Raw genomic sequence first — 25,627 nt, forward strand, 5'->3', positions numbered from 1 at the left:
GATGTGTGATGCCTGATAGGAGGAGTGTGCATCCATATGGGTGCCTATACCATTGGTAGAACTGAGTCTGTTCTAGTTTGTTTGCAAGTACTTATTTCTATTTTGTGTGGAATTTAAAAGCATGGTCTTGGTTGCACTCTTGTAACAATATTTGCCCAGAGTTTCTAAGAATAGACCAGGGTGAATAGGAGTCTCAATTGTAGGCATCAGCTGCATTCACTTCCCCAGGACAGGGAACATGGGGTATCCAGTTTCTGGTGGCTGTGGACTCCACGTATTCAAGCACCATCGGCTCACTGCTGCTGTATACATACTTTTCTGGATTAATGGTGAAGCTTCGGGACTTGCCTGGTTTCTTGGGGGTTTTTGTCTGGTTGGTTTTTATTTTGTAAACCTCCTGGTTTTTCTATCTTTAGTCTTCCCCTGCAAAATCATCTCAGCTTAGCCCTGGGAAGAGCAGGGGAAGATTTTGAGAAAGAGGTTTGCACGCTCTGTCTGCTGCAAAGAGAACCGATGTGGGGCAGATGAGAGAGTGCAGAGAGTCAGCTGTGCTCTTGTCTGCATAGAGTCCTCTGGTTTATTCCACTCGCAGATGAGGATCCCCAAGTCTAGGGTAGTGTATCTGCTTTAGTTCTAGTCAGATTTGTCCACAGGGGTAAATTCTTCCCAGAAGCTGTAGACAGTATGGTCAAAACACACGTATGTATTTGTGAAAGTGCAGGTGGATGAGGGAGACGATTTAAAACAGTAAGAGGACCAAGCATGTGCCTCCTCACACCCATGCACCACTCATATCCTCACTGTTCTTTGTAAGCCTTGTGCCTTCCTTTCAAGATCTAGGCAACCCAGTTTAAGCCCATGCTTCTGGAAATGCAGTTCGGTCATTGCTCCTCAGAGCAGAAGCTTGGTTTCCATGTTCTTTGGTTAATGACTGCTACCACCTGCACCCTGAGTGTTGCCAGTCACCATGTTTGGCAGTCTGAGAATGGTAAGCACTGAACAAAAATAATAACTGGACTATTAAAACGTTGCAGATTTGGCTACCTGGAGTGACTCTGCTTCCCTCAGATCTGTGAAACCACTGACAATTAAATACACTCTAGCTCCATTTAGAAGATGGCATTCCTACAATAGGAATTTTTCTGTCCTTGGCATGGAGCAGGCCTAGAAACAAGAGCCTCAGGGAGTGCTGTGTCCCACTGGCCCATCCCTGCTTTCATTGACTCAGCTGCTCTGTCAAGCAAGACCATGTTCAAGGGTTATGAACCCTGGGTTTGAACTGTAGCCATTTGCAAGGAAATGGGGAATAGAGTTGGAAGGCACACCTACTGTGAAAATTAAAAAGGAACATAATGTGGAAAAAATACTCTAGAAAAGCTTTTGCAAACCAGGATGATTCTGGCTGGGAGTTTAGCTGTTGAAGGACCCCAGCTGTAAATCCCAGATATAGCTTGGGTAGTCATGTCTCACATGTGCATGTTTGAAGATTGAACTGAACTTCAGCTTGGCAACTTTTCTTGAGGAGAGAACCAGCCTGTTGTACTAGCATAAATTCTCCCTGTAATACTGAGTATCTCTCAAAATTAAAGGAGATCTTGGGAAAGGAGTTGCATGTTAATTTGAAGGTCTGTTTGACTCATTCCTTCCTTCTTCCTCATGTTCCATGGCTCAAAACTGCCTTTCCATGTCTCATCATCTACCTTGTTTTCCAACTCTCTCTAATTCAGAGTTTCTTATAATTGGCAGGATGGCACCTCCCTCGTTCAAGATCAGGCAGTGTCCCATGGCAACTGCACCAGTTGTTGACCCGGAAAAATAACACTAGGGAAATTTAGTGAAATGTTTTTGCTAAAGCCAAGCAGTGGAAATTGAGAAGAGCCCTGTGCTGTAGGTTGCCCATGTCTGTAGCAGCTGCTCTGTAGGCAGTGTGGTGGGGGGGAGGTAAGTGAGCCCTAGTTTCATTTCTCCAGTCTGAAGTCTGAAGAAATGGAAATCAGTTCCCCATCACAGAGATATCAGTAGTCATTGTTGAGGTCATCCATTGCTTTCTGGTTTTGTGCCAGGAACCAGTGTGTGAGACCAACTCAGCAAAGTCTCTTTCCAGGGCTCTTGGAGGGGATTTTACGTAGTCACAGAGATTCCCTGGAGTGGCTGGCCTGAAGTTAACAAGCCTGTGTCACAAATAGCCTTATATGTGCAGCACAGCCAGTATTGGCTTCTGCCAGGAAAACCACCTCCCTGGAGGTAACTCCCTCCTTCCCTCACTCCCAGAGGGAGATTGGGAATGATGCCCTCCTGCCTGTGTGCGTTCTTCATTCAAGCTGGGAACAAGGGGTTGCCTGTGGTCAGTTGTATCTTTATATTATCTCTTCCTCATGAATACACCTCCACCACACCAAACCATGCTGTTGGTGTTTTAGGTTTTTAGGACAATGCAGCCTTTAAGTGAAGCCTGTTGGGAGAGTTTTATTCTACCTTAGAAGTGAGATTCCTTATCCTTTGTAAGCTCACAGATGATTCTTAATGTCATTACTTCTGATTGTATGATAGCAGGATAATTTCTCTTCTGGAAGCCAAACCAAGAGGAGCTCCACTTTAGCATAGTGGGACTTTTTTATTGTCTGATGCATTTCAGAGCTTTAGACTTTAAGGGCGATGTGACCCTTTAGGACCTGGGCAATTTCAACTGCAGTTAGTTATCATTACTCAGTTGACAAGTGTCAGTGTGATGAGAAAGACATATTTTTCTATCTCTAGTTTTTTCTTGTATCTGCTAGTTTGTCTTTCATGTTAAAACTGCCTCAAAGGTATAAGCTTTACACTCAAGTTTTCCTTAAATACCATCTGGTTATTTTACACAAACCCATATTTCCTTACTAGAGATGGATGAAAAATGAAATGCATGGGGAGGTTAGTGCATGTTTCCATCTGGCACGGGAGGAGTCCTTATCCTGACAGAAGGCACATCAGGTGCCATAGCTGAAGAACCCAGGTGTAACACTGAGATCCTCATCAACACGAGGCTGCTTTCTGATGTGTTTCCTGAAGAAAGACTGAAGGGTGGATGGGGCACCTGTCCTTTGGTTTTTGGCTTCTTTTGTGCCATAGTTTGCAAACATTCACACATCTATGTGAATTGAAGATTTTATTTTATTCTTTTCAATTTTGCATGTTAAGGCACAGTGTGTGTTGGACACAGTCCTGGCAACCTTTCTAGTTGTTCCAGCTTGAGCAGGAGCTTGGACTACCGTGATACCAAGAGGTGTCTTTCAGTGTAAACAGTTCTGCAATTGATGCGCTGTGAAGGAAGCCATGATCTGGTGGGACTTTTGACATGGAGTTTTTAAATTTTCTGCTATAGCCGTGCCATTTCTGAGGAAAATGGGGCTGTACTGCCTTGGACAAAAGTAAATCTGTGGCAAATATATGACAGGGACTGTGCAAGGGAGGCTGGAGGCCTGAAGGCAGTACTGCTGTGTTTAGTGAAATGTTTCTGAATGTTTAGGGGAAGGTTACTGTTAAAGCCTGGGAAGAATCAAGGGAGAGAATATATATCTCCAGCTAGTCAGAGCATTAGCCTTTGATTCCACAAATGTATAGTTTTTGGAAAGTTGTGTTATCCAGAGAGAGAATAGTTTTTTTGATCTTTCATTAATCTTTGCCTGTGTGGGGTGTCGTGGCAAGGAGTTTCAGGTATAAAATTTCAACTCTGCAAGATTAATGGTTAGCCTACTATGAATGATGGTTTTCTGTTAGGGAGCATGAAAGCTAGAGTCTCTTGTTTGAAAGAGATTTTTCTTGCAGGTGCTCTGAAGAAAGCCTCTAGCAAAGTGTTTAAGGCAACTCGCAAGGGAATTGGTCTTTGGTTGCCTGAGGGACTGTGGAGGGCTCAGTAGAGGAGAGTTACCCATATGAGACGAAGAGCTGTCAAAATTGCACTTGCACAGGGAAGAGTGAGTGTTTTGGAAGTCCAGGACTGGTAGGCACAAAGACCTTCAAATGTCAATCATTGACTCAAATCCAACTCCTATCTTAAGCATCTCAAGCCAGTGACATTGTGCAGTAGCTGTTTGACCTGCATGTGCTAGATTTCATTGCCTCTTTTTTTGGAAGCAGTGCCATGCCATGTATTGACATTGTACAAAAACTGAAGCTGCTAGGTTTCCCACGCAGAGCTGCTAAACCTCAGTGAAAACCCTGCCATGTCCAAATGAAAGGTTTTTATGTGGGAATGAGGGACAGACTAAGGTCAGTACCTCTCAAGTTAGAATGGGAGCCTTAGCTTTCGTAACAGAGACAGGACCTCTGTCTGTACAGCAGTTACACAATGGCACCTCAGTGTCAGCTGTCCCCTCTGTGAACTGCCATGGTACAAACAAGGTATTATACCTGCTCTGGGGACAACTAGAAGTCTCTGTGTTTGGCAGTGTTCCTCAGTGCCAGCTGCCTTTATTAAATGGTGCATGTGTGTGAACGCATACAAGAAAATTATAGTTGTAGTAGGAAAAACAACGTCCTGCATTTACTTCAGGAATATCTGCAGTGGGGATAAATCTGAAATCTGACTTGCCCAATTCATCATTTGACAGCTGAGAATGTAGTTTAAAGAATAGCAAGGAAGGAAAATATATTTTGATTTCTCAAAGGGCAGTGTAAATACAGAAGAGCAAAAGGTAGTTCTAAAAAAGGAGGGGAAAACAGGTGTCAACATGCTTTTGGGGGAACAAAACCCTCCAAACACAATCCTGGAGGATAATCACAAAATAGGTGTGTTGATTTAATAGCTGTCAAATTCAGTATCAATCAGAATTTCTCCACTGTTATTGTTTATCTGCATCAGCAGTGTGTCTTTCATAGACACCTAGTTAAGTGTAGCTACTCTTCTGTGTCTCTGGGTTGCTGAAACACTACAAAGACATCTCCCCAGGGTGGTGGAGGTAAAAAAGGTTCAAATCAGTGTAATGGTTGCATGCTTGCCTCATCTTCCATAAAAGTCAAGCACAGCCCATGACACTTAAAATGGAAACACAGCATGTAACATTTTGAAATGTATTGCCACTGGATTCTGTTGTGAGCAAGTAGCTTGAGCCAGCTGAGAATGACAGCAGTGTTTGTTATTCTGAATAAAAAGGTGTAAGGAATAATGAAGTTCATCTTGCAGTGATCATATTATTCCAGAACTGTTTCTTATAAAGGTTTCTTTTAAGTATTGCATCTTCCTTTGACTCATTTGGTTTTGGCTGTTGCCAGAGACACATACTAAGCTGTGTAGCTCAGAGGTTTGATCTAATAACTTCCAGGTAGGCTCTATGCAGCCAAACAAAAGTCACTTTAGGAACAAGATAGGTAGGGTTTCCTCTGTGTAGGAAACTCAGAAGCAGCGTGATCTATCTGACCTATAAAAGCTTGGTTTCAGATCTCTCAACCCTCTCGATAGGCAGCTACCAGGTTTGTTCAATGTTAGGCTTGTTTTGAGTGAGTGGTTTGAAGTCCATTGGCTGACACAGAGCAAATGTTCCTGAAAAGTCTTGATATTGACAAAATATGTGAATTGTCATTACTCTTGGAGCATTTAAGGGTGCTCAGTGGTACTGTAAATTATCTCCTGGAGGGGACAGCATAACAGTATTGTCTGCATTTCTGTGAAATCATGTTTCTTTTATTTCTATTAAATACTTCAGGGTTGTCCTGTAGGAAAGCAAGGCGAGTCTGTTCTGTGGTGGCTTATGTGTGAACTTCAAGGGGGAAGTGTGGGTACATACACAGGATGGCTAAAGTTAACGTGCCACTTCCATTTGTGGGTGCCTTGCAAGATGATAGTGCTGCTGACAGGATGTGTCTTTATCTCGGCAGTGGAGATTTTGGAGATTCAGTTATCCACGTGATGTGGATGTGGTAGGCCATGATGGTTATAAGCTACATGTCTGGGAAGCGAAAGGCAGGATATGTTCATTGTGCTTGGGAAAGAGTTGGCAGTGCAGTATGGTGGAGACAGCAGTAGGCTGTGTGTTCTGTGTTGCTGAAAGTAAGAGGATACAGTGGGAGATTGGGGTTGGGAGATGAGGACGTGTATACAGGGAGGTGCTATGGCTGGGTGTGTGTGGTTAGGTGGGGTGGATGCCTGCAGGATATGAGAGGGGGAGGGTGCGGGAAGTGGCTTGGGCAGCAGCAGGGCAATGTTCAGTGTTCTCAATGAAGCCTTTTCTTTCTCCTTGTCCCCTAGATCTCCTATCCCCCAAGTGATGAGGACAGCGATGACTCTGAGGGAGAGAACCAGGAACTTGCTCAGATCGACAGAGGTAAAGGGATGAAGATAGAAGGATCCCGGGATACTACGGCTGAAGTCAGTTTTTCTTTTCGCTTGTGCTCTTGCAAGTGCCTCCTCAGTCCCCAATGTACCACAATCAGATGCCTTAAGTCAGTCACCTTGAAGCATTTGGGACCTCACAAGGAGAGGCTGGTGTTATCAGATGCTGCAGTTGCATTTTTACCACCAGAAACAGACATTGTTAATCATGTGTTAAAGTCCCAGTGCTGCAGACATGGGGCAGAGATGGTCCACAAGTCTTCCAGCAGCAGAGCTGGGACTAAAATTTTATCTTCTATTCCATGCTTTTGCACTTGTGTCATCTTTTTTCTAGGTTTCCTCATCCTTGCTATTTTGAGTTTTAACTTTCAGTTTCTTCATTCTGCTGGACTCATTATTTATCTCTCTCCCTTCCTCCTATAATGTTGGTATTGTGCAGCTCTATTCTTGCATCTAGTGAGAGTCTTTGACAGAGAAGATACAGGTGCTCTGCTGTTGTTTTTGGACTGATATTAAGTAGCTTAGAGCTGCAGGTGAAATCTGTATTAAATGCATCTCCTGAGTTATGCTAAGCTTGCCATTAGTGCATGCCCTGTGCCCAGGTTCAAGTGGATTCTTATGCCGAGGCAGCAGAAGTTCAATTCCTGACCCACAGGACATGTCCTGTCAGAATTCAAATCCCTGCTCCATATGCTTAGCATAGAAAGAGCTCAGCAGAAGAGATAAAGCATGCCTAGCTTGTGACTGAAGACAGTCTCTCTTGTGTGACAAGTCTCATAATAGAGGATTTTTATTTCCAGAAACCAGATCTCATTTATTTGAGCCATAAAGGTGACGTTTAGAATAGCGTCACTTACTCACCTCTTCTGCCCTGAGAACTGGTCACTAGAAGTTAATGTTTTCAGCTAGAGGCAAGTGCCTTGCAACACGTTTGTAAGCTCATGTCTTCTCCACCTTGAGGAGGTGAGGTGGGTGACAGGTCCATGTTCTTTCTCTGGAACTAGACTTCCAGGTGATGGTTTGAAAGGGGATGATGACATCTAGCAGTCTGGTCTGACCAAAGGTCTGGAAACTTCCAAAGGGAAGCATTCAGCAGGGGGGTGTTTGATCTGGGGAAGAGAAGGTGGAGAAACAGCTCAGAAGTTTACTTGGGAGGAGATGAAAACAACAGGTCAGGAGAAAACAGGCCCATTTTATTAGGCTGTGGGACCCAGATCTGCTCTGCCTCTCCTCTGTCTCCTCCTCCCACTAGAGAGAAGACGGAATTGTGCCCTGACTCCTCTGGCCACCAACCAGCTCCAGAACCAGGAGAACCAATGCTGCAAGGTTCGGGCCCTCTTCCATGCCAGCCTTGACCGCCACAGCTCAGAAGAGGAGCTGGAGCGCATCAACCGAGAGTTTGCCACGGAGAAGCGGAAGTGGTCCCAGGTCAGCCGGCTGGCCTGCTGCAGTGACGGCAACAACACCTCCTCCAGCGACGAAGAAGTGAAGAACTTGTGCGCCATGTCCTTCCGGCCCGTGGCAGAGCAGGGTGATGGCCTCCACGCCAGCCCGAGCCCCGTGTCGTTCAGTGCCTCCCCTCCCAAGAGACTCCAGCCCCTGGTGCGGAGCCCAGCCTCCAGACCTTTAATCTTCACAAGTGTTGGGGCGGGCCTTGAGCAAGTCATGCCTTGTAAGAGACATCGACAAGGATACGGGGATAAGGTCAGCAGGCCCAGCCTTGACCTGGAAAAAATGCAGCAGGTAAGGCAGAACTTCACGTGAGGAAAGCAGCATCGCTTGAAAAAAGGTGCGGTAAGCAAAGACAGGAAAGGGTTATTGAGGCAAGGCTCACTTCTTGTGGTCATGTCTTCAGGGGCATACTTGCAGGGTTCTTCTGCTGTCTGTCTAGGATAGATTGGGGTAACTGTAGATACCCCTCTTGAGAGGTACAGGCACTGCTTCTTGAGTGGCTCCTGCTGCAGTTGGGCTGTTCTCTTGCTACCCCATGAGGAAGGCAGCACTTGTACTGTCCAGTTCATTGCGCGGCACAGGAACAAAATCACTGGCGTTTGCTTTCATCAGGTTACCACTGCTTCCATGATCTGACCTATATCACTTCCTCCAAAATTAATTCATCGCTTAGGGATGTATAAAAAAAGCCTTTGGTGAAAGTGGTTGGAGACTTGATGATGATAGGTGTTTCCACACTTGTTGACCTCCTTGGGCCCAGATCTCTTTATGCCTCGTAGGAGTTTTACAGGAATGTAAAACAGTGCTTTTTACCTTCTTAACACTTTACAAACAGACTGTTTACAGTTTCCTCTAGATGCAGTTACTCTTGATTTTGCAGGACTTAGTTTGGCCTGGGACTGAGGTGTGGAAATGCTAGAAGTTTGCCTTGTCTCTGCATGGCCTGGGAAATGAGGCAGGCTGCCCTGTGCAGTTCCCATCTGGTGCCTCCCTTTCAAAAGGCCTTGCTGTAGAGTTAGTATTTCAGCTCTCTTCATTATTTGTTTTTCTATTTGCACTGGTGTAGTGTCAGTTTAAAAAGATATGTGCAGACATCTGCTGGCCCTGGTACACTGCAGTAAGTTAAAACCAATTATTTTCAGTTGTGAATTTCCTCTCATTAGGGAGGAATTTCACTGCCTCTGGTTGGTTGGACGTACTAGTTTTAACCTTGCTTGCAACACTCCTTTTAAGCCTACAAGATGGACCCATTAAAAGAAAAGACTATGTATTTATTTTCTAAGATGTCTAAAAGTGAGATTTCCATTTCCCTATTACATTGCTGGTTTTTCTCAGTCCTGCTGGCAGCATACATCCCATGAATACATAATGCAGAGACTTGTGTTTTCAGTGCAGTTTTCCTCACCCCCTTTTCAACCTTCTAGCCAAGTTTCTGCTCACAGAACATTCAAAAGGCCCAGTCTTGCATTTCACATCACCCAAATCTTCTACTGATACTGACAGACTTTAATTAGTCTCACATCCTTATGAGAGGAGAAGAAAGCTAGTAAGCCTGTGCCCAGCCTTCTCTTTTTTTTTACAGTGCACATGAGTAAATGGGGAAATGTTTCTTTTGGCCCAGGTGATTTCTCTGATTTGGATCCCAGGCATAGCATCTGCCTGCTCTCCTTTAAGCTCCTTTCAGCACTGTTTTTAGGAGTGTATTGGTGAGGGTTAGGGGCTAATTTAAACAAGCTTTCCAAACTGTTGTTTTTTGTTTGAGAATAATTGGCTTCCTTGTCCATTTGCTCTCTACACTTCTGGATTAATTGTGGCAAAGATTTTTGCAAAAGCACTTAAAATCTGGAGTGGAGGTGGCAGTGTGTTATTTAAAAAACATTTTTACTGTGGATGTCATTAACATTTCAGGTTGTGGAATCCATGTTATAAAGAAAGGTTAGTCAGCTGGTGGATTTAATTTGAAAGAAAATGTACTGAGGGCACAACATGACATGACACACACATGCAAAGTGAGATGCAGCCTGAATGTTGTATTTGGTAATTTGTATTATTTTTATAATTTTAATTGGTTAGCTTTCAGCCAGTAACATCTTGAAGCTTTATGATGAGTCTTTGCTTGCTACCTGTCCTTATTTCTCCTATGAAACTCATTCAAGACCTCCATTCCCCACTTATAAAATGGGACCGGGGTGTTTGTTTTCTGGTCTGTTTCCATTTTCCAACAAAAATGGCTCTTATTAACTGCCTGGGCAGTGTGTGGCATCATGTGTTTCTTAGTCAGGTAAACAATGCATATGAGGAATGTTAATATTAAACAGGCTAGTCTGAGGCTTCATCTGGGCTCCGAACACCAAGCTATTCTTGCTTTGTGATTCTTGCCCTTGCTGTCATGTGCTTGCCCATGAGAATGCAGCTGAAACATTTATCAGATAGACCTTTTTTTTTGAGTAGCAGATGTGGCTTTCGCTCTTATCCCAGAGCCTTACTTCCCATTCCTGCAGCTCTGTGCAGCTGACAGATGACAAAGAATATCAGGGAAGATGAATTTGTGCCTGAAGCAAATGTGTTATGAGATAAGAAGACACTTTGGGGGTGTGATGTGGTATGGGTAACTCAAGGGTGGATGAAGAGATGCCAAGTGCTTTGCATCAAATTCTGTTTATGCTGGATGGTGATGGAATATTGGTGCAGAGAGTTGTGGTGTAGAGTGGCTCTGTGTTGGGATATTTAAGCAGATTTTGCTTCCTCCAATGGGTCAGTGGCAAGTGGTGTCTAAATGTCTCCTTGTATTCCAGTAATTTGGTGCCTTTTGGTAAGAAAGAGGATCAAACTTGGGAGACAGGTGGGTTGGGGGCAATCAGAGTACTTTTAAGAAGTTAGAGAATTGCTGTCCTTTCTTGGCCTGTGAATAAATGGAAATCTCCATCATCCGTGCCTTTCAGTTCAACCTCCTGCAGCAGGGAAGGCTGTACCAGGAGTAGGTTTAAAAAGTCCTGTTTTGGTTAGATGCCAGGCTATGCCTTTCCAGCTTCACCGGGCACAGTAATTCAGCCCTTTTTTGTTTCAAATGTAAGTTTGGACTGTTGGCAGATGTATTTCCCACCCTGGCTGGTCAGCTGGCCACCCAGTGTCTCCCTGTTGAGGCAGAGTGAGGATATTTCAATGCACGCTTTTCTTCACTTCTCCAAAGGACTAGAAAATTAGCTCAGAAGGCTTCTATTCTTTCCCTTAATTGGGCAGAAATACCCTGGCTTGTGCAGACACTCGCACTGCTGAAGTGAATGCCCTCTCCCAGCACCTCTTAATCACGGTCCCTGGACAGACATGTCCTTGCATGCAGGCCCTGCTGCCAACCACTTGCTGTTTAATGAAGCCTGCTGCCACCCTGCATGGCTGCTGCCACTTTAGCATATCTGGCTTTTTTGGCAATGCTGAGAGAACAAGGTCTAGGAGAGCAGGGACATCCTTTGGTTCAAGGTGAAGGTGTCAGGTTCACCTGAGGTATAAGGAAGTCCAGGGTGCCACAAAGACTTCTTGGAGCTGCTGAGCTCATTACCAGCGGACTAATTGGTCTTGGCATGTTGTGTAAACAGAGAGGAAGTAAAGGATCCTCCTGTGCTGTTCACTGGGACTGCCAGGAGCACCTCTGAAATCTACTTACGGAAGCTTGGGAAGTCAGACTGTAGCATTTGCAGGGAGAGAGATCTCTTGGAGGAGAGCAGCTTTGGGGTGGTACAACAAGCAGTCCAAATTCTTTGTGTGGGTAGGTGGCTGATATGGAAAACATAATCTAAAAGTATGAGGCAGAGAGTATGGGTACATGGGTATATTCCCAGTTATGCTGCAAAGTCACTAGATAGGTTTCACCATTTGCTCAGAGCTTTCTGCCATGGTTTGCCTGCTTGTATGAATAGACAGAATCAGAAATTAATGGAATACTTTGAGTTGGAAAGGACGCACAAGTCCAACTCCTGGCCCTGCACAGGACAGCCCCAAGAATCACACCATGTGCCTGAGAGCATTGTCCAAATGCTTTTGAACTTTGGCAGGCTTGGTGCTGTGACCGCTAACCTGGGAAGCCTGTCCCAGTGCCCAACCACCCTCTGGATGAAGAACTCTTTCTTATATCCAACCCAAACCTCCCCTGACACAACTTCAGGCCATTCCCTCAGTTCCTGTCAGTGGTCACCACAGAGAAGAGAGCAGTGCCTGCCCCTCTGCTTCCCCTCATAAGGAAGTTCTAGACTGTGATGAGGACTCCTTTCACTCTCCTCTTCCTCTCCTCTTTTTCAGACTAAACAAGCCAAGTGATCGCAGCTGCTCCTTATTTGGCTCCCTCTACAGAGTATCAATACTATTTTCTTTTGGAGTCTTAGTGCATTCTTTGAAATGCATTGAGATGCTAGGATGAAAAAGGCCATCAGAGAAGAGAAAATGCATCCCATGCTAACACATGGATTGTTTGTTGCAGGCTCTGCACCCTCTTTGGTGGGAGAGTAGTTTCAGTGCAAGACACATGAGTGGAACTTCATCTTGACTTGACACTGGAATGGCCTGGATATAGTGCCTGATGAGAGTCCTGATCTGGGCTTAGCTGTGTAATATCAAGACCTCCTTCCTTCTGCTGTATTGTTGAATACTGGTATTTTGGTTGGACTGGGCACTGGTGGGGTGATCAGCACCAAAAACTTCCTTTGAGTCAATACTGGTTGCACAGAGGCCACAGAACAGCAATTGCCACACGTGACCAAGGACCCAGTGTGTGACCCTGGGTGCACTGGGGTCTGGGCTTTGGGCTGCTAATGGCTCCAGGGTGAGATTTCCATATCCTTAGCACAGCTGGGTTTTGCCCTTGCCTGTCTCTCCAGGACTTGACAAATAGCTTCCAGATAGCTTCCACGTGTGAGCTCATGAGTCCTTTTCACCTCTTGGCCTCCCATTTGAATCCAGGCCTTTTCAGTTCCTGGGAATTGTTACCATCTGTTTGCCCATCTGAGCTTCTCTCTGTGGCAAGAGGGTGCCGGAAAATCTACTGCTGGTGCTGGTGGTAGTTTCATCACAGACTCTGCCCTGGGCCTCACTCTCCAGAGTGCCTGAGTGGAGTTCAGGGGCCTGTGCTGAGGAAATGGCTTACACCATTTCTTAAGGGGCCCAGTACCAGAACTTGTCAATCAGGTGTGGGAAGTTGGGCCATAGCAGTTCTTTGTCCCTGGGCTTGTTGAAGCAACATAGTAAAGAAAGTGTTGCAGAAACTGATTGCATCAGTACAGAATGAGAAATTCTGCTTTTGGTAACCTCCTGCAATTTCACTTTAATTTTTCACCCCCAGAAATATGCTACAGCAGCTGTTCTTCCAGCACAGAAGTGCCTGTCTGTCTCAACCCTGACAGTGTTTGGCACTGAAGTGGCCAGCAAACAAATGCTATGTGTGGCTGCTGCAAGGCAGTCCTAGCATGAGGAAGTTCAGGCCTGAACATGATTGAGATTGTCTGGTCTGCTTGCCTGCAAGGATGTAGTTCCCTGGCAGGAGGCTCTGGGAGTCTAGACCTAAGCCTGTACCATATGAGTGGGAGATGGGGCATGCTAGAGGTGTCTTGTTATTTGCATCTTTGGAGGAGCTGAGATGTTCTCCTGTGGTTTGATCTCTGTTTTAAAGACTCTGGCTCAAGGCCAGCCAGCTGATGTCCAGTTTGCTGACATCAGACATTGGTAGTCTGACAGTGGTGGAGAGAAGGAGGGTGGGGAGAAAGCGTGCTGTCTGGGAGGTGGAGAGAGACTCAATAGTGGGGGAAGGCATGAGGAACTCCACCCAGCCCCAAGGAAGTGATTATGACTGCCAGGCAGTATACCTCTGTCTCTGTGTCTCAGAAGTGTTCCCTGGATGGTTATCTAATTCATGCAAAAACATTAGGAAGTGCCTGTGTGCAGCTGCAGCTGGATGAATCGGAATGTAAGAGAGCAGTGACCCACGTAGGACTTGTCCTAGCTGCTTCCTAGAAAGCATAATGATTTCCTCTTCTTTCCTGAAGGAGGCAAGCAAGTTGACTATGTCTTCTTTTCACTGATGGTAAAGTTCATCTTGCTGCCAGCTTGTAAATGCCAAAGGCAAGGCAGGCAGGATAATCTAGTCCTGTTCCTAAACTCTCAGCATCAATCAGTATTCCAGACATTAGAGCATTCTCACAGAGTGGTTGAGGTTGCAAAGGCCCTCTGGAAGTTATACAGCCATTATGTCAACAGCTTCTCCATGAGGATCTGTGTTCTCTGTACATTGTTGAAATACAGAATTAATTTTAGTGCAAGTCCCCTCCAGTTCTGCCGTGCCCTATGGCATCTCTTGTGTTCTGTGTACTGTGTTCACCTTTCAGGTGTGCTAGCAGACTTTCATTCTGAGCACACACCTCTCTTTGCACCTCTTCTCCTGTTGCGTGAGCCCTGGTACAGAATGTGTTGTCCATTCCTAGAGCCAAGTGCTTCTGTTCTTCTCCCTTGATGTTTTCCCTCCTTGTTTTGTCTCTGCATTTTTGTTCTGGTTTTGTAACATATGCAAAGGGGCAGCAGTTCAAGGGGGAGATGGACAAATGAGCTTCTGTCTGGAAATACTTACCAGTCTTTTTCCTGGAGTATGTGGCTGTGTAATTTTGCTGCCTTTTCCCGGAAGCTTGCATGTTTGCGAATGTATCCATTTTGGACTACCAAGGGAGGGTGAACCGGTAGCTAGAATATCTGCTGAGACATCTGAAATGTGGTTCCTTGAGGTGCTGCTGCAAATCATGAAAGAGAGCAGGGATTAGGTTGGTCAGGGTCATTTGGAGAACACCAGAGAGCTTGGTTGAGCAAAAGGAAGATGGGGGGAGGAAGTTTGATGTGGCTGAAGTTTGACAGAGTACATGTTGAAGGCAGCAGAGATCTGTGGAATAGGAAGGTTAGGAATGGTGGAGACAGAGCTAGAGAGAGTATTTCTGTTGTATTAAGATTCCCAGAGGGACAATAATAGCACCTGGCACCAGTGGCAGAAAATTATAAGCCTGAGGTTAAAGCCAAGGGCTTATCATTTAGATTGGCAGGCTTGCTGACTACCTTCCCAACCCTGCTGTCTTTCTCTTTTTTCCTCAAAGCCCTAAAGCCTGGTAAGAAGGTATTAAACTAGAGCTGAGTCTTTGGCTGTAGACCAAAGAGAGGAGATCAAATGGGCATATGGGCACCACTGGCATGTGGCCTGGGGATGTGACTCAGGGAGCAGTCCTGAGCGATGCTGTGTAGGACTTAACTCTTGATCTGACTCTGAGGGTTAGGTAGGCCTGGGAGGAGCAAATTGGGAGGGAGTTAAAGCACTTCCACCTGAAAGTGTCTGCCAGAAACTCTGCATGTGAATGGACAAGGTTGGGATTTTGACCTCTAACATTTTGCTCTCAGAGCACCACACAGAATGATGCCTACTGAACTAATAGAAGGAAAAGCCCAGTCTCCCATATCTACTGGCAGTGTTTAATGGTGGGCTGCCAGCTGGCCACAGAAAACATCATTCAGCAAAACTGAGAGATCCTAACTGCAGCAACAACACAACTGGTTAAAACGTGATTGGATGTGGGGTGAGCGGCAGTCACAGAGTGGGTGCTGGGTTTGATCCCCAAGGGTGGCCATCCTGCAATATATGCGTGTTCTATCTCTTGTGTGTTGACTTCTGCAGGTCTTTTTCCAATAGGGTTTTCTGAAGGATATTTTCTTTCTTGTTTTGACACAGTACAGTGCAGGAGGATAATGCTGGCATGCTGTTTTCCAGTCCCTGAGTTCAGCCCAAGTAATCTCAAGGGCCTGACAGATTAAGAAGTTTTGCTGCAACCTGTGTATATTTTTCAAAAACACCAGCTTGGAGATGCTGCTTGGAAGGGAAGGTCAGGACCTTCTCTACAGTGCTCTCCTCTTCTGCAGTAGGGCTGGATTGTCGTCACCTCGGTGACACAGCCTTGGTGTGTCTGGACTAGAGGGGTGCCTGGGTTGGGTCCCAGTGTGGCTGTTGAATTGGCCAGATACCTCTCCCTGCCCACTCCTCCCGTAGCATGTGGCTCACTGTGATACAAATATCTCATCCTTGCCTGGGGAGAGAAGGAGTCTGCAGGCGGCTTCACCATATGCTGTCACTGCCCAAGTTGTATTTGGTCTGTGGATGAATGGATCGCTCTTCAGGCATAATAAGTTGCATCTTTTGCTTGTGGTAGCAACTTCTGAAAAGGAGAGAGCCTTACAGTTTAGTTCTTTGGAGGACCGGTGAAGTGGCTTGAGGAAACTGGAGAGGGTGAATGGCTGTTTAGAACCAGTGTGGTTATTCCTCATATAGTCCGGAGGGCATCTGATGGTGGTAGCAGTTTTCTGCTTGCTTTTCTGACTGTGTTATATAGGTTAAGAAACTGAAGTAAGCAGTAGAGATAGATTAGGGGTTTGTTTTTTCCTCTTTGTTCCTACTTTGCCACCACTAAGCATTGAATTCCCTTAGAATTCAGCAGCCACAAGATAACGGGCTGCTATTGCTTAGAGTTCAAGTTAGAGACTTGTTCAAAGCACTATACAGAAGAGATGGTAGGAGGGAATGGAAAACAAGAGCTTGTTTTTCCTTAGCTTTTCCCTGGCATTGCTTAGTGCTGTATCTATGAAGCAGGACACCTTCCTTGCCCAGCATGGCTTGGCACTGGCGTCTGAGAGGTGACATGGGTGTGCTTTGCACCCTGCAGCCTCCCATGAGGCACTGCCTGGGAGTGAGAAGGAAGGAGGGAGGAGGTAGTGTGAGTTTGGTAACAGCAGGAACAGGACAGCCGTGTGATGGTGCTGATTAACTATTAATGCCGGGCGTTTGTGCTCCAGTTTGTCACCACAGACGGAGAGCAAGCAGCTTGTCCAGGGCATGTCTGAGTCTTGAAAATGCAGCAGCCATTACTGCTCAATAGGCAGAAGCTGGCTGAGCTTTTAAGGCCCGTGACTAGAGTAAACACTCCAGGAAATGCTGTTTTTGAGACAAGCTTTGGAGTGGTAGAATAGCCAGCCTGGCTGTCAACAACACAGCTGTCCTTGGCATGGACTGGGGTTTAGCTCTGATTTTCTGCCTTAGCTCTGAATAGCCTCTCCATTGTTGGCTCACATGAGAACCGCACTGCTGGGCTCTGCTCGTGCTTTCTTTCAGCCTGTTGATGTCAATGGGAGTTTTGGGCATTGGTCCACAGCTCATCTCACAGGAGGAGGCACTCAATAGAGGCATCTACTTCTCATGTAGATGGAGACTTGAGTTAAACCAGAGCAGATTCACATGTAAAACTCCCTGCCCTTCTCCAGAGCTGTGAGCCCAGATATGCTTCTTGTTGAGCTGCAATTTGTTTTGAAGAAATGATGACCAATAAGGGAGAGACCAACCCTCCCTCTTCAAGCCAAAAAACCATGTAACAACATTTTTTCTAAATTAAAGGTTTCAAAAACATAAGTGTCCTGGTACCGCAGGTAAATTGAAAAAAAAAAAAAGCACAAATGAAGACACTTAAGAGAAACTCTATGAAACTTGCTGATTTTCCTCATTGTAAATAATCTTTTTGGTTTCCTGCTGGACTTTGACTGCTTCTGCAAAGCAGTTTTCATAGGAATGAATTTGCAAAACTGAACTTGGTCTAGAATGTTGGAAACTTAATGTAAATGAAGTCTGTGGTCAAGTCTATACTAGGATAAATTGTATTTTTAATTCAAAAACACGCTTGTGCTTTAAAATTCCGGCATATCCTTGCCAGCTGTAAGTTTACCTTCACGTGTTTGTTTATAAAAAAAAAGGTTGATAGCTGTGCAAAGGATAAAACCCTAAAATGCTTTGCAAGTTACTTTGCAATTTTATTGTAAGCATGCTCCTTTTGACAGCATAAACAAAATAAAAATTTGTCTACTTGTAGAGGCTTTAGAAACTCCCTATCTTTCCAGTCATTTCAGAGGCTCATCAAACAGTCCTATAGGCTCTGCCATGATGGTATGTGGGCATATTATAATTAAGAAACAAGGAACAGTTTTTAAAAAATCATTTTCCAAATTGCAAATCTAGTGGATCTGTGTAGTTCCTAGTATGGGTAGAAATATCTTTAAAATAGAGCTCGTCAGATGCCTGATTTTTCTGTAAACCTGTTCCTTGCTATGTTTCAAGTGATGTGGTTTGCAGCTGGGGGAACCTCCATAGGTCAGGGAATGCCCTGAGTTTGTTCAGGAAAGTTTGTTACTGGTACTGTTTGCTGTATGTGCAGGAAAGACAGACAAACCTCACACAAGAACATGGTGTACCTGCCTGGATGATAAGACCGTATATTGAGCATACTTTAAAGTAAGTCTTACTCTAAGATGCAGTGCTTTGTTCAGATCTCTGGTGGAAATAGGACAGTGAATTAATGGTATGTTTATTTTCATTGTAGTACTGAATTTGGTGTGCTATCCAATCAAGCTCTTAACTAATTTTTAACTTAATATAATTTCTTGTCATCCTCTGAATAACACAACCAACCCTATTAGTTTCTAATTATTGTTAGCGGAAAGAGTGCAATTATGAGCACTGGAAGTGGTGCTCTTGGAAAATATTTTCTAAGATTTATAGTACAACTATTTTAGTATTCTTGTATCTTTTCTTTCATAATACACCAATGTTCTATTCAAGGCTGACTGCTACAAGAAATGTGAAAGGTATTTTTGCTGTGCTAGTTCATCCCGTTTGCATTTTGCAGACTCTTACTATGGGCAGTTATGCTAAACAGCCTATGGACTCTCTCTAGAGCTGAGTGAAACGGTAAACCACAAGAGGCTGAAAAAAAATCAGATTGCTGCCTCATGATGGGGCTGCTGGTAGGGTTAGAGGTAGAAAGCAGCTGTAACTACTGCTGCCAACTGTGAGACTTGTCGCTCAGTCTGCTGTATAAAACTCTGTACTGAGTTGAGGCACTGTTTCATTTGCTTTCCAAATGCAAGTGTCCAAATAATTCAAACACCCTCAAAACTATTCATATAATGAATAAACTTGCTCTTGTTATCAACCTTTATCTGCACAGGAGATCCTAATGAACTTGGCCTTGGGACATTCTGGTCTATTTTTAATGAGTTAATCTGAGCTTTTGCCCTTCTGCAGTGTAGTGAGTAAAGGAGAACTCTTGGTCTTAGGGCATGACCATTTTCTAAGTGTGAGATGGGCCAAAATCCTGAGCTGAAAGAAGGAAACACTGAAATGATTTGTGCATTAAAATTGATGCCTGTGTTATGAACACTGGTGTTATACAGGCTCTGATACGGATCTTGCAAGCTATTGAGTTGATGGTGTATTTCCAACTGTTTGGAAAGTGGATCTTGATGCAGACAGTGGAGTGGCATGCTTGAGGGCAGCAGTTCTCCAACAAGTACTTCATGCACAGCTCTGAGGGTTGCTGTACCCTGCTAACCTGGTCAGAAGGGCAATGATCTGCTTCTGGTTTTGATGGTACCTCACTGCCCTCACACGGGAATTTTAAAAAGTTGGCAGGAGTAATGTGTATCCTGTGCTGGTACCTATGGACAAGTAGAGATGCTGAAGCTCACTAAGCTCATTGAAGTGTCCAGGGAAAAGCCCTGATTGCTGAATTGGTTGTATTCTTGCGCTGGGGATGGTTCCCTGGACCAGCTCTACGCCATCTCAAGCCTTGTGCAGCTGTGAGGATGTGAATGAAGGGATGCAAAATGGTATTAGAATCTGCAAGTGCTGATCAGCAGTGCTGAAGGGAACTGTATGCCTACTTCAGAGGAAGGACAGCACGCCAGGCAGGAGATACTGGCTCCTCTGAAGTATTTGCAAGCTGTTCACATGGGTACAGGCCTAGGCCAGCCCTTTCAAAGTTGGTAGGTTGAACCCCATCCCAAGTTCTGAGTTTAAACACTCAAGCACCACCTGAGCAAGGCCCTGTGGGCTATACAGGGTTGTGCTGTGAGGCACGTGTGGGCAGGCACTGCTGCATATGGGCATGGGAGAGCATTCTCCAAGCGCAGTCATTAGTTATGTTCTACATAAATGGATTAGCTCCCTGGAGTAAGAGGCCTTTATCCTATTAGCTGACTAGCTGCTTCAGCATGTTCCCTTGTCACTAAAGCGTAAGCAGTGTTCACTAGGGAAGAGGAGCAGGGAGACAAGTAGGTAGGTGATTGGGTGGGGAATGTGGGAACAGTTGGCTTACATCACCATTTCTCTCTGTGGTGATTAGTGTTGTTATACTCCCATTTCATGGATGTCTATTTGTAGGCAAAAAATGGTATCTTGGGTTTGTTAATCATCTTCTGGTCTCCAGTTTCTAATATAGTATTTGTTTATTTTCATGTGCTCATGCAAACACAAGAGATTTCCGAAACAGGCATAGTCATGTGAAAGGAGAATATGCTCAAATATTTTGCAGGGCAGTGCAGACATGATACGTGTGTGTGTCTTGGGAGGAGAAGGAGAGGGATTCTGTTGCCCTGTGTTCAGAGCCCAAGCAAGCCCCACAACTTGAGATGTTTGCGTCTTTGTTTAAGACAGGCTTGTTTTGGCTTTCCAAAGCTGTTTATGTAGTCAGTCCGCATTTGGCTTTTTCAAAGTTTCCCCACTGTCCATGAATCCAAGTTCTCATCTGAAGACGTGACCTTATGTGTTTTCTGCTTAAAGTTCCACTTGTAAGTGCTCCCAGCAGCACCAGATGAACCCAAAGCAAGGGTTCCCACAGAGTGATGTCCTTTGCACTCAGCTGGAGAGCGTGGGAGGCAATTCAGAGCCACCTTTTGAGGTTTCTATTGTGAAGATCCAGGCCACTGACAAATCCTTTCTTCATTTAGAGCAATGAGTATACCTCATGTTGCCCTATTTTTGAGAAGCTCCTCTAAGACCAATCCTCTGGCTAAAAATCTTATGAAAAGGTACATATTCCAGGTTCTCCTCAGAGAAACCCACTGATCTCCACTGGATGTTTTCTGTGGTGGATTAGGTAGATCTTTTTAGTGTTTTATACCTCCTGAAAAGTTCCTCGTGCAAACTTCAGGGCAGGGTTTTGGGCTGACAAACAGGCATTCAGGTCCAAGAATTTTTACTTTTTAACATAAATACTTCATATGAATATCTAAAATATTCTAGTTGTGTCAAAACCAGGAAGAAATTGGCTTAAAAATCTAGACTTGAAACTGTTTTGAGCTGGTCGTTTTGGCCTATTTTTCCTTTTGCCATCCACACATACATCTATCCTTTCATGTGGCAAACCTGTGTGAGTCTCTTCTGGAAATCTGGTGTTCCACATGCTTGGCTGTTCACTTTGTGGCTGGTGTGCATGAGGCCCTGTGGCTTGCACAGAGCATTTGGAATGTCTTGTTGTTTTTTCAGTTACCCAAGGATAGTGTAAAGGCACACACTTTTGCCCCTGTGTCCTCTGGGTTTGGAGCAGCCATCTGTGGATTCTCTTCCTCTCCATGTCCCTGTAACATCACAGATGACAAGAGTTGGTACCTTTCAGTGATTTTAGTATTTTTCATCTTCTTTCTCAGGGTATACATCTGTGTGACTTTCAGAGCTCTCTCTGTATCTCCTTGCTTAAAGGGGAACTGTGTTTACTGCCTGACTTGCGTTGATGTCTTAACCCCTTCTTGGGGCACTTGGGGACAGCATCTAAACAGTAAGTGGTGGAAGAGTCTGGGGCTGCTTGTTTAAAGCCCCCAGCGCTGCCAGCTCCCACGTGCTGCAGCAGCAGTGGTGAGGGGAATGGGATAAAGCTGCAGGAGGCAGTGTGCCTTCTGCCCTAGCTCTGCCTGAAGCAAAAGTCCATGGGGAGGGAGGGCTTTGGAGTCATGTCCGAGCCAAGGCTTCAGTTAGAAGTGAGATAAACTATAGAGACATCAGATGATATGTTAGACTAGACTGGACATTCCCTGTGGACAACTTTGGAGCCAAGGCCAGGAAGGAAGGGAGGAAACAGTCATGTTGGCTGCCCTGAATTAAAAGCTTTGTAAGCTTTTTCTCAGGAGCTGCTACCATGCCTGCCAGCTGTGAAACTAGACCCCCCTGTCCCTTTGCACCCCTCCTCCCTTCACAGACTCTAGTGAGCAGGAGGGGCAAGCCCAACATTTGAACTTTGGTAACTTTGGCATGTGCAGATGAGTGATAGGGAATTAATGAATCCTGCCCTTTCTTTACATTTTTGTTGCTCCACAGGTGCTGGAGTTTTTGGTCAGGTCTATTTCCTGCACAAATGGAGCTTTGCATTTTTTCCAGGCCTCAAAGAAAACTGAGTGAGAGATTTGGGGTTGGCATAGAGTGAATAGATGAACCATCTGATGTACCCTGCAGATCAGCAGACTCAGACTCTGCCAGACCAGCAGGGAAAGTGGCTGCTGAGCCAGAGATGCTCCATAGAGAGTGTTCACTTCCTCCATCCCCAAATTCCAATCAAAGGGCTAGTGGTAAGAGTGCCAGGGCAAATATGGCCCACTTTATCTGTTTCTAAAGGGGCAGGGCTTCTGTACAGATCCAGAGTATATTTGGAAACTGTATGCCACAAAGGAGACAGAGGAGCAGTAGAAAACCAGTCACCTACAGACAGGCAGTCAGTCTGTTTGCTTAGACCACAACTGTGTGAGTAGGTAGCTGTATTTATGTTAGCTGTGGCTCTAGTGTGATATGCAGGGAAAACTTCAAAAAGCAGCCTGTAATTTGAATAACTTAATCTGTTCTCTGGGCCTTGGGAATAGTGGGAATTCAGATGTTCTGCCAGGTGGCAGACCTTGCTGGCCAGACTTCAGCTCACTCTCTACTGTAGCAGGCATTGACCAAGCCCAGCAGCCTGGTGCTACTCTGCAGTGATCACTTACACATCGCCTTTCTGGACTGCAGTGCAACTGGGCTGTGCTTATTTAGAGAGCAGTTACTGGTGAGACTGACTTGCTGTTCTTCCAGTTTGTATTTGCTGTAGGCTCTCACCATTTCTCTTTAGCAGTGACAGCTGAGCCCCTCCCAGAAGTGCACAAAATGAGGTGATTAAAGACACTGTGTTAAAAAGGATTTTGGTGACCACAGGAATGACTTTGTTTTCGTTTTCATGGTGCACTGTTTGCTGACTGTGTGATGCTGTGCAAGTCCTTGCAGTACATCTTTTTTTGTAAGGCCTTGCCTGGCTTTTTTTAATTTGAATTTGTTCTCAATGATCACTTAGTAATCAGTATTTCCTCTGCTGCACTGTCCAGATACACTAAGTTGTCAGTGTTTACATTTTATGGAGGCTGTGGATTTTTGGCCCTTGCTGGCAGAGGTGCTGCCTGCGTAACTGAGACTCCCATCTTGATAGAGATGGGAGCCCTTTATGACAATGTTAAGAGACCAAATGTGCTGATGTTTTGAAGAAACTGCAGATGGACTGAGGAGAAATGTGGCAAAAAAAGCATGAATGACTAATTCAACTGAATATTAACTAGAAATAACTTTCAAAAGAGTTCAGAGGCTTTTCAGGATGTTCTACAGTATCACCACAGCTTAGTGTTTGGATGCTGGGGTTTGTTTTTGTGGCAGGGGACTGTTGGCCAAACCATTTGAGTTAGCCTGTATTTTAAAATGCTGTGAGGCTGTTTAACTTCTGATGGAGACGTCTGGAGGCTGTGACTGATGATAATTGTAATTTAAAGCTGTGGCTGAACTATAGCCTTCCTGTTGCTGTGCTGCTTCAGGGGCTGGGCAGGGAGCTTGTGTCTGTGTCTGGTACATGGATGTACTGGATAGTGGCGTTGCACGCCTGGGCCCAGACAGTGGGTGTTCCCCTAGCACAGGGCATCCCTGGTGATGCAATTGCAGAATACCCTCAGGTGACTGCTAGGAAGGCTTGGCCCCCTGGTTTGTCTGCCACTTTAAGTTGTGTGCCTGGGAGCCTGAGCCTGGATGGTGGTTAGTGTCGGCTGGAGTTGCTTCAGCTTAAAAGCAGTAAGGAGGAGCCTGTGACTTACTTTTTTTTTCTGTACAGTTTTTGTACTGAAGGGCTAAGAGATGATGCCCATGTCCTAGCAGCACTACTCAGTGCCAAGGAATTAAAAAAGCCATTCCAAAATCAACATACAAAATAGCTTTAAAATTTTTTTACTGGTTATTCTCCTAAATAATAAATTCTCCTAATAATAAACAAATCCTCCCCAATAAATTGGGAGGGCAGACCTGGCTTTGCCCCTTGTATAAAACCCAACACTGTGTTGGCAAAAGGACAGGAACCATGGCTCTGTTCCTTTGTGCGCTGCCACGTGGTCATGAAGTACTGCTCTCCTGGGTGGAGGATTTCTCTGAAGCAGAAGACACTGGGCTGTGATGTTTAAGCCTGAAGGTGCACAGAGCTGTTGGGTTGGGAAAACACTGAAAGCTTCCACCTTGCTACTGAACTCTGGCTGGGGCATTGCTGGGCTTTCACATCTGGCCTCTGCAAGCACTGCCTTTGGGGGTAGCCGATCCCCTTCCTTTAACTCAGCCTGTGCTCTAAAAAGGGCCTTGTTGGAATCCTCTGCTTCATCAGTAGTGTGAGGCTGCTGCTGGTTTGCCCGCATGTGCCTGCCCGCTCCAGTGGGTAGCAGCTGTGGGCCTCCCGCCCTGCGGCCCCTGGGCTGTCATGGTGCCACGAGGTGGGACGGAGGTGGCACCCGGTCAAGCAGAAGCCTGCAGCCGCAGAGTGCCGCACAATGGCCACTCTGTGCAGCCCCTGACCTCATCTGCCCACTGTGCTGCAGCTGCACCCCTGCCCTGCGCCTTAACCCTCTGCATGCTCTCCCGCCCCAGCAGTGCTGGGGCAGGGGACAGGCTCTCAGCAGCAGCTGGCTGGTGGGAAAAGCTGTTCTCCTGGCCCAAACCTGTCTCTGAGGGCTGGTAGGAAAGGAGATGGGGCAGGCCCTTTGCTCTGAAATGCCTCCCCAGGGGAGGAGGGCCATAGGGCCATGCTTCCCTGGCTGGCTCACTGTGTGTAATGGGATTGGCATCGGGCTGGAGCTCACATGTAGGCATTGCCTCTGCACCAGCATCCATTTCACTGTCCCAAGATGTGTCTTATTGCGGCCCTTTCAATCCTCTGCTTAATGGGCCATGAAACTGCCTCCCTGCCTTGCTGTGAGGCAATTTTCTCTGTGCACATTGCATCACTGGGCATGGTTTTTCCCTTTTCATCAGCCCTCTGCTGTGACTTAGAGTGCAATTGCTCCTCACACTGTACTGTTTCTTCTTTCAGTTCTTTTTTTATTTTTTTTGAACAAAGCAAGCAACATCATCAGTCTGCTTCTCTGTTTCTGTGCTAGCCATTCAAGCTTGGTCTGCCTTCTTGTTCCTAAAAGACTGGACAACTGGGAAGCTGTCTGGTAGGGTTAACAGCATGGAAGTAAAACAGGGGTTATAGAGCTGAGGAGGCTTTTTCTTAAAACTTGGACTGTTTAAACTTTGTAGCCTGTCAAGAGCCTTAAGATGTCAACAAGAAACAGAAATGTCCCTACCTTTAAAGTGCACTTGTCCTGTGGAGGGTCATAAGCAAAACTAAAGAAAGGCAGACTTCTGTCCTGCTTGCTGGTCTCTGGAAAGTCTGATCTTTGAGTCAAATCACAGCACAGTTATTGAATACAGATTTTTTTTTTTTAATTTTGAAATCTCTTTCATTAAGCAAGTGAAAATCCCTGCAGCATTCTTAAATTGTAACAAGCTGATTGTATATCAGTATGTAGCATTTGATGAAGTGTGTCATTAAATAATGAGTTATGTTGGGAAACTGAGAGTGCCTGTACTCTCTTGCATGAAATAGGCTAAACTGGTCTGAAAAAAACAGTAATAGTTAAACTGCATCCAACTCTGGACAGGCCCTTAGGTTTAAAACT

The 25,627-nt window shown here is 45.3% G+C and overlaps 1 protein-coding gene across 5 annotated transcripts in view; it reads left to right on the top strand.

Annotated features, from left to right (window-relative positions):
• LOC121675791 overlaps positions 1–25,627 on the top strand; it is a 75,182-nt gene that overhangs the window by 27,670 nt on the left and 21,885 nt on the right. For 4 of the 5 annotated variants that reach the window (XM_042051535.1, XM_042051534.1, XM_042051536.1 and 1 more), the window contains 2 exons: positions 6,224–6,299; positions 7,560–8,050. In XM_042051535.1, coding sequence (XP_041907469.1) covers positions 6,224–6,299; positions 7,560–8,050 — 567 coding nt within the window. Of the gene's footprint in view, positions 1–6,223; positions 6,300–7,559; positions 8,051–21,295; positions 21,395–25,627 lie in introns of those variants that run through there. The other variant, XM_042051537.1, reaches the window with a different exon arrangement.

This window comes from Corvus kubaryi, unplaced genomic scaffold, assembly GCF_017639235.1.
Source record: "Corvus kubaryi isolate FWS band 111438036 unplaced genomic scaffold, C.kubaryi_AGA036_p1.0 76, whole genome shotgun sequence".
Lineage (NCBI taxonomy): Eukaryota > Metazoa > Chordata > Aves > Passeriformes > Corvidae > Corvus > Corvus kubaryi.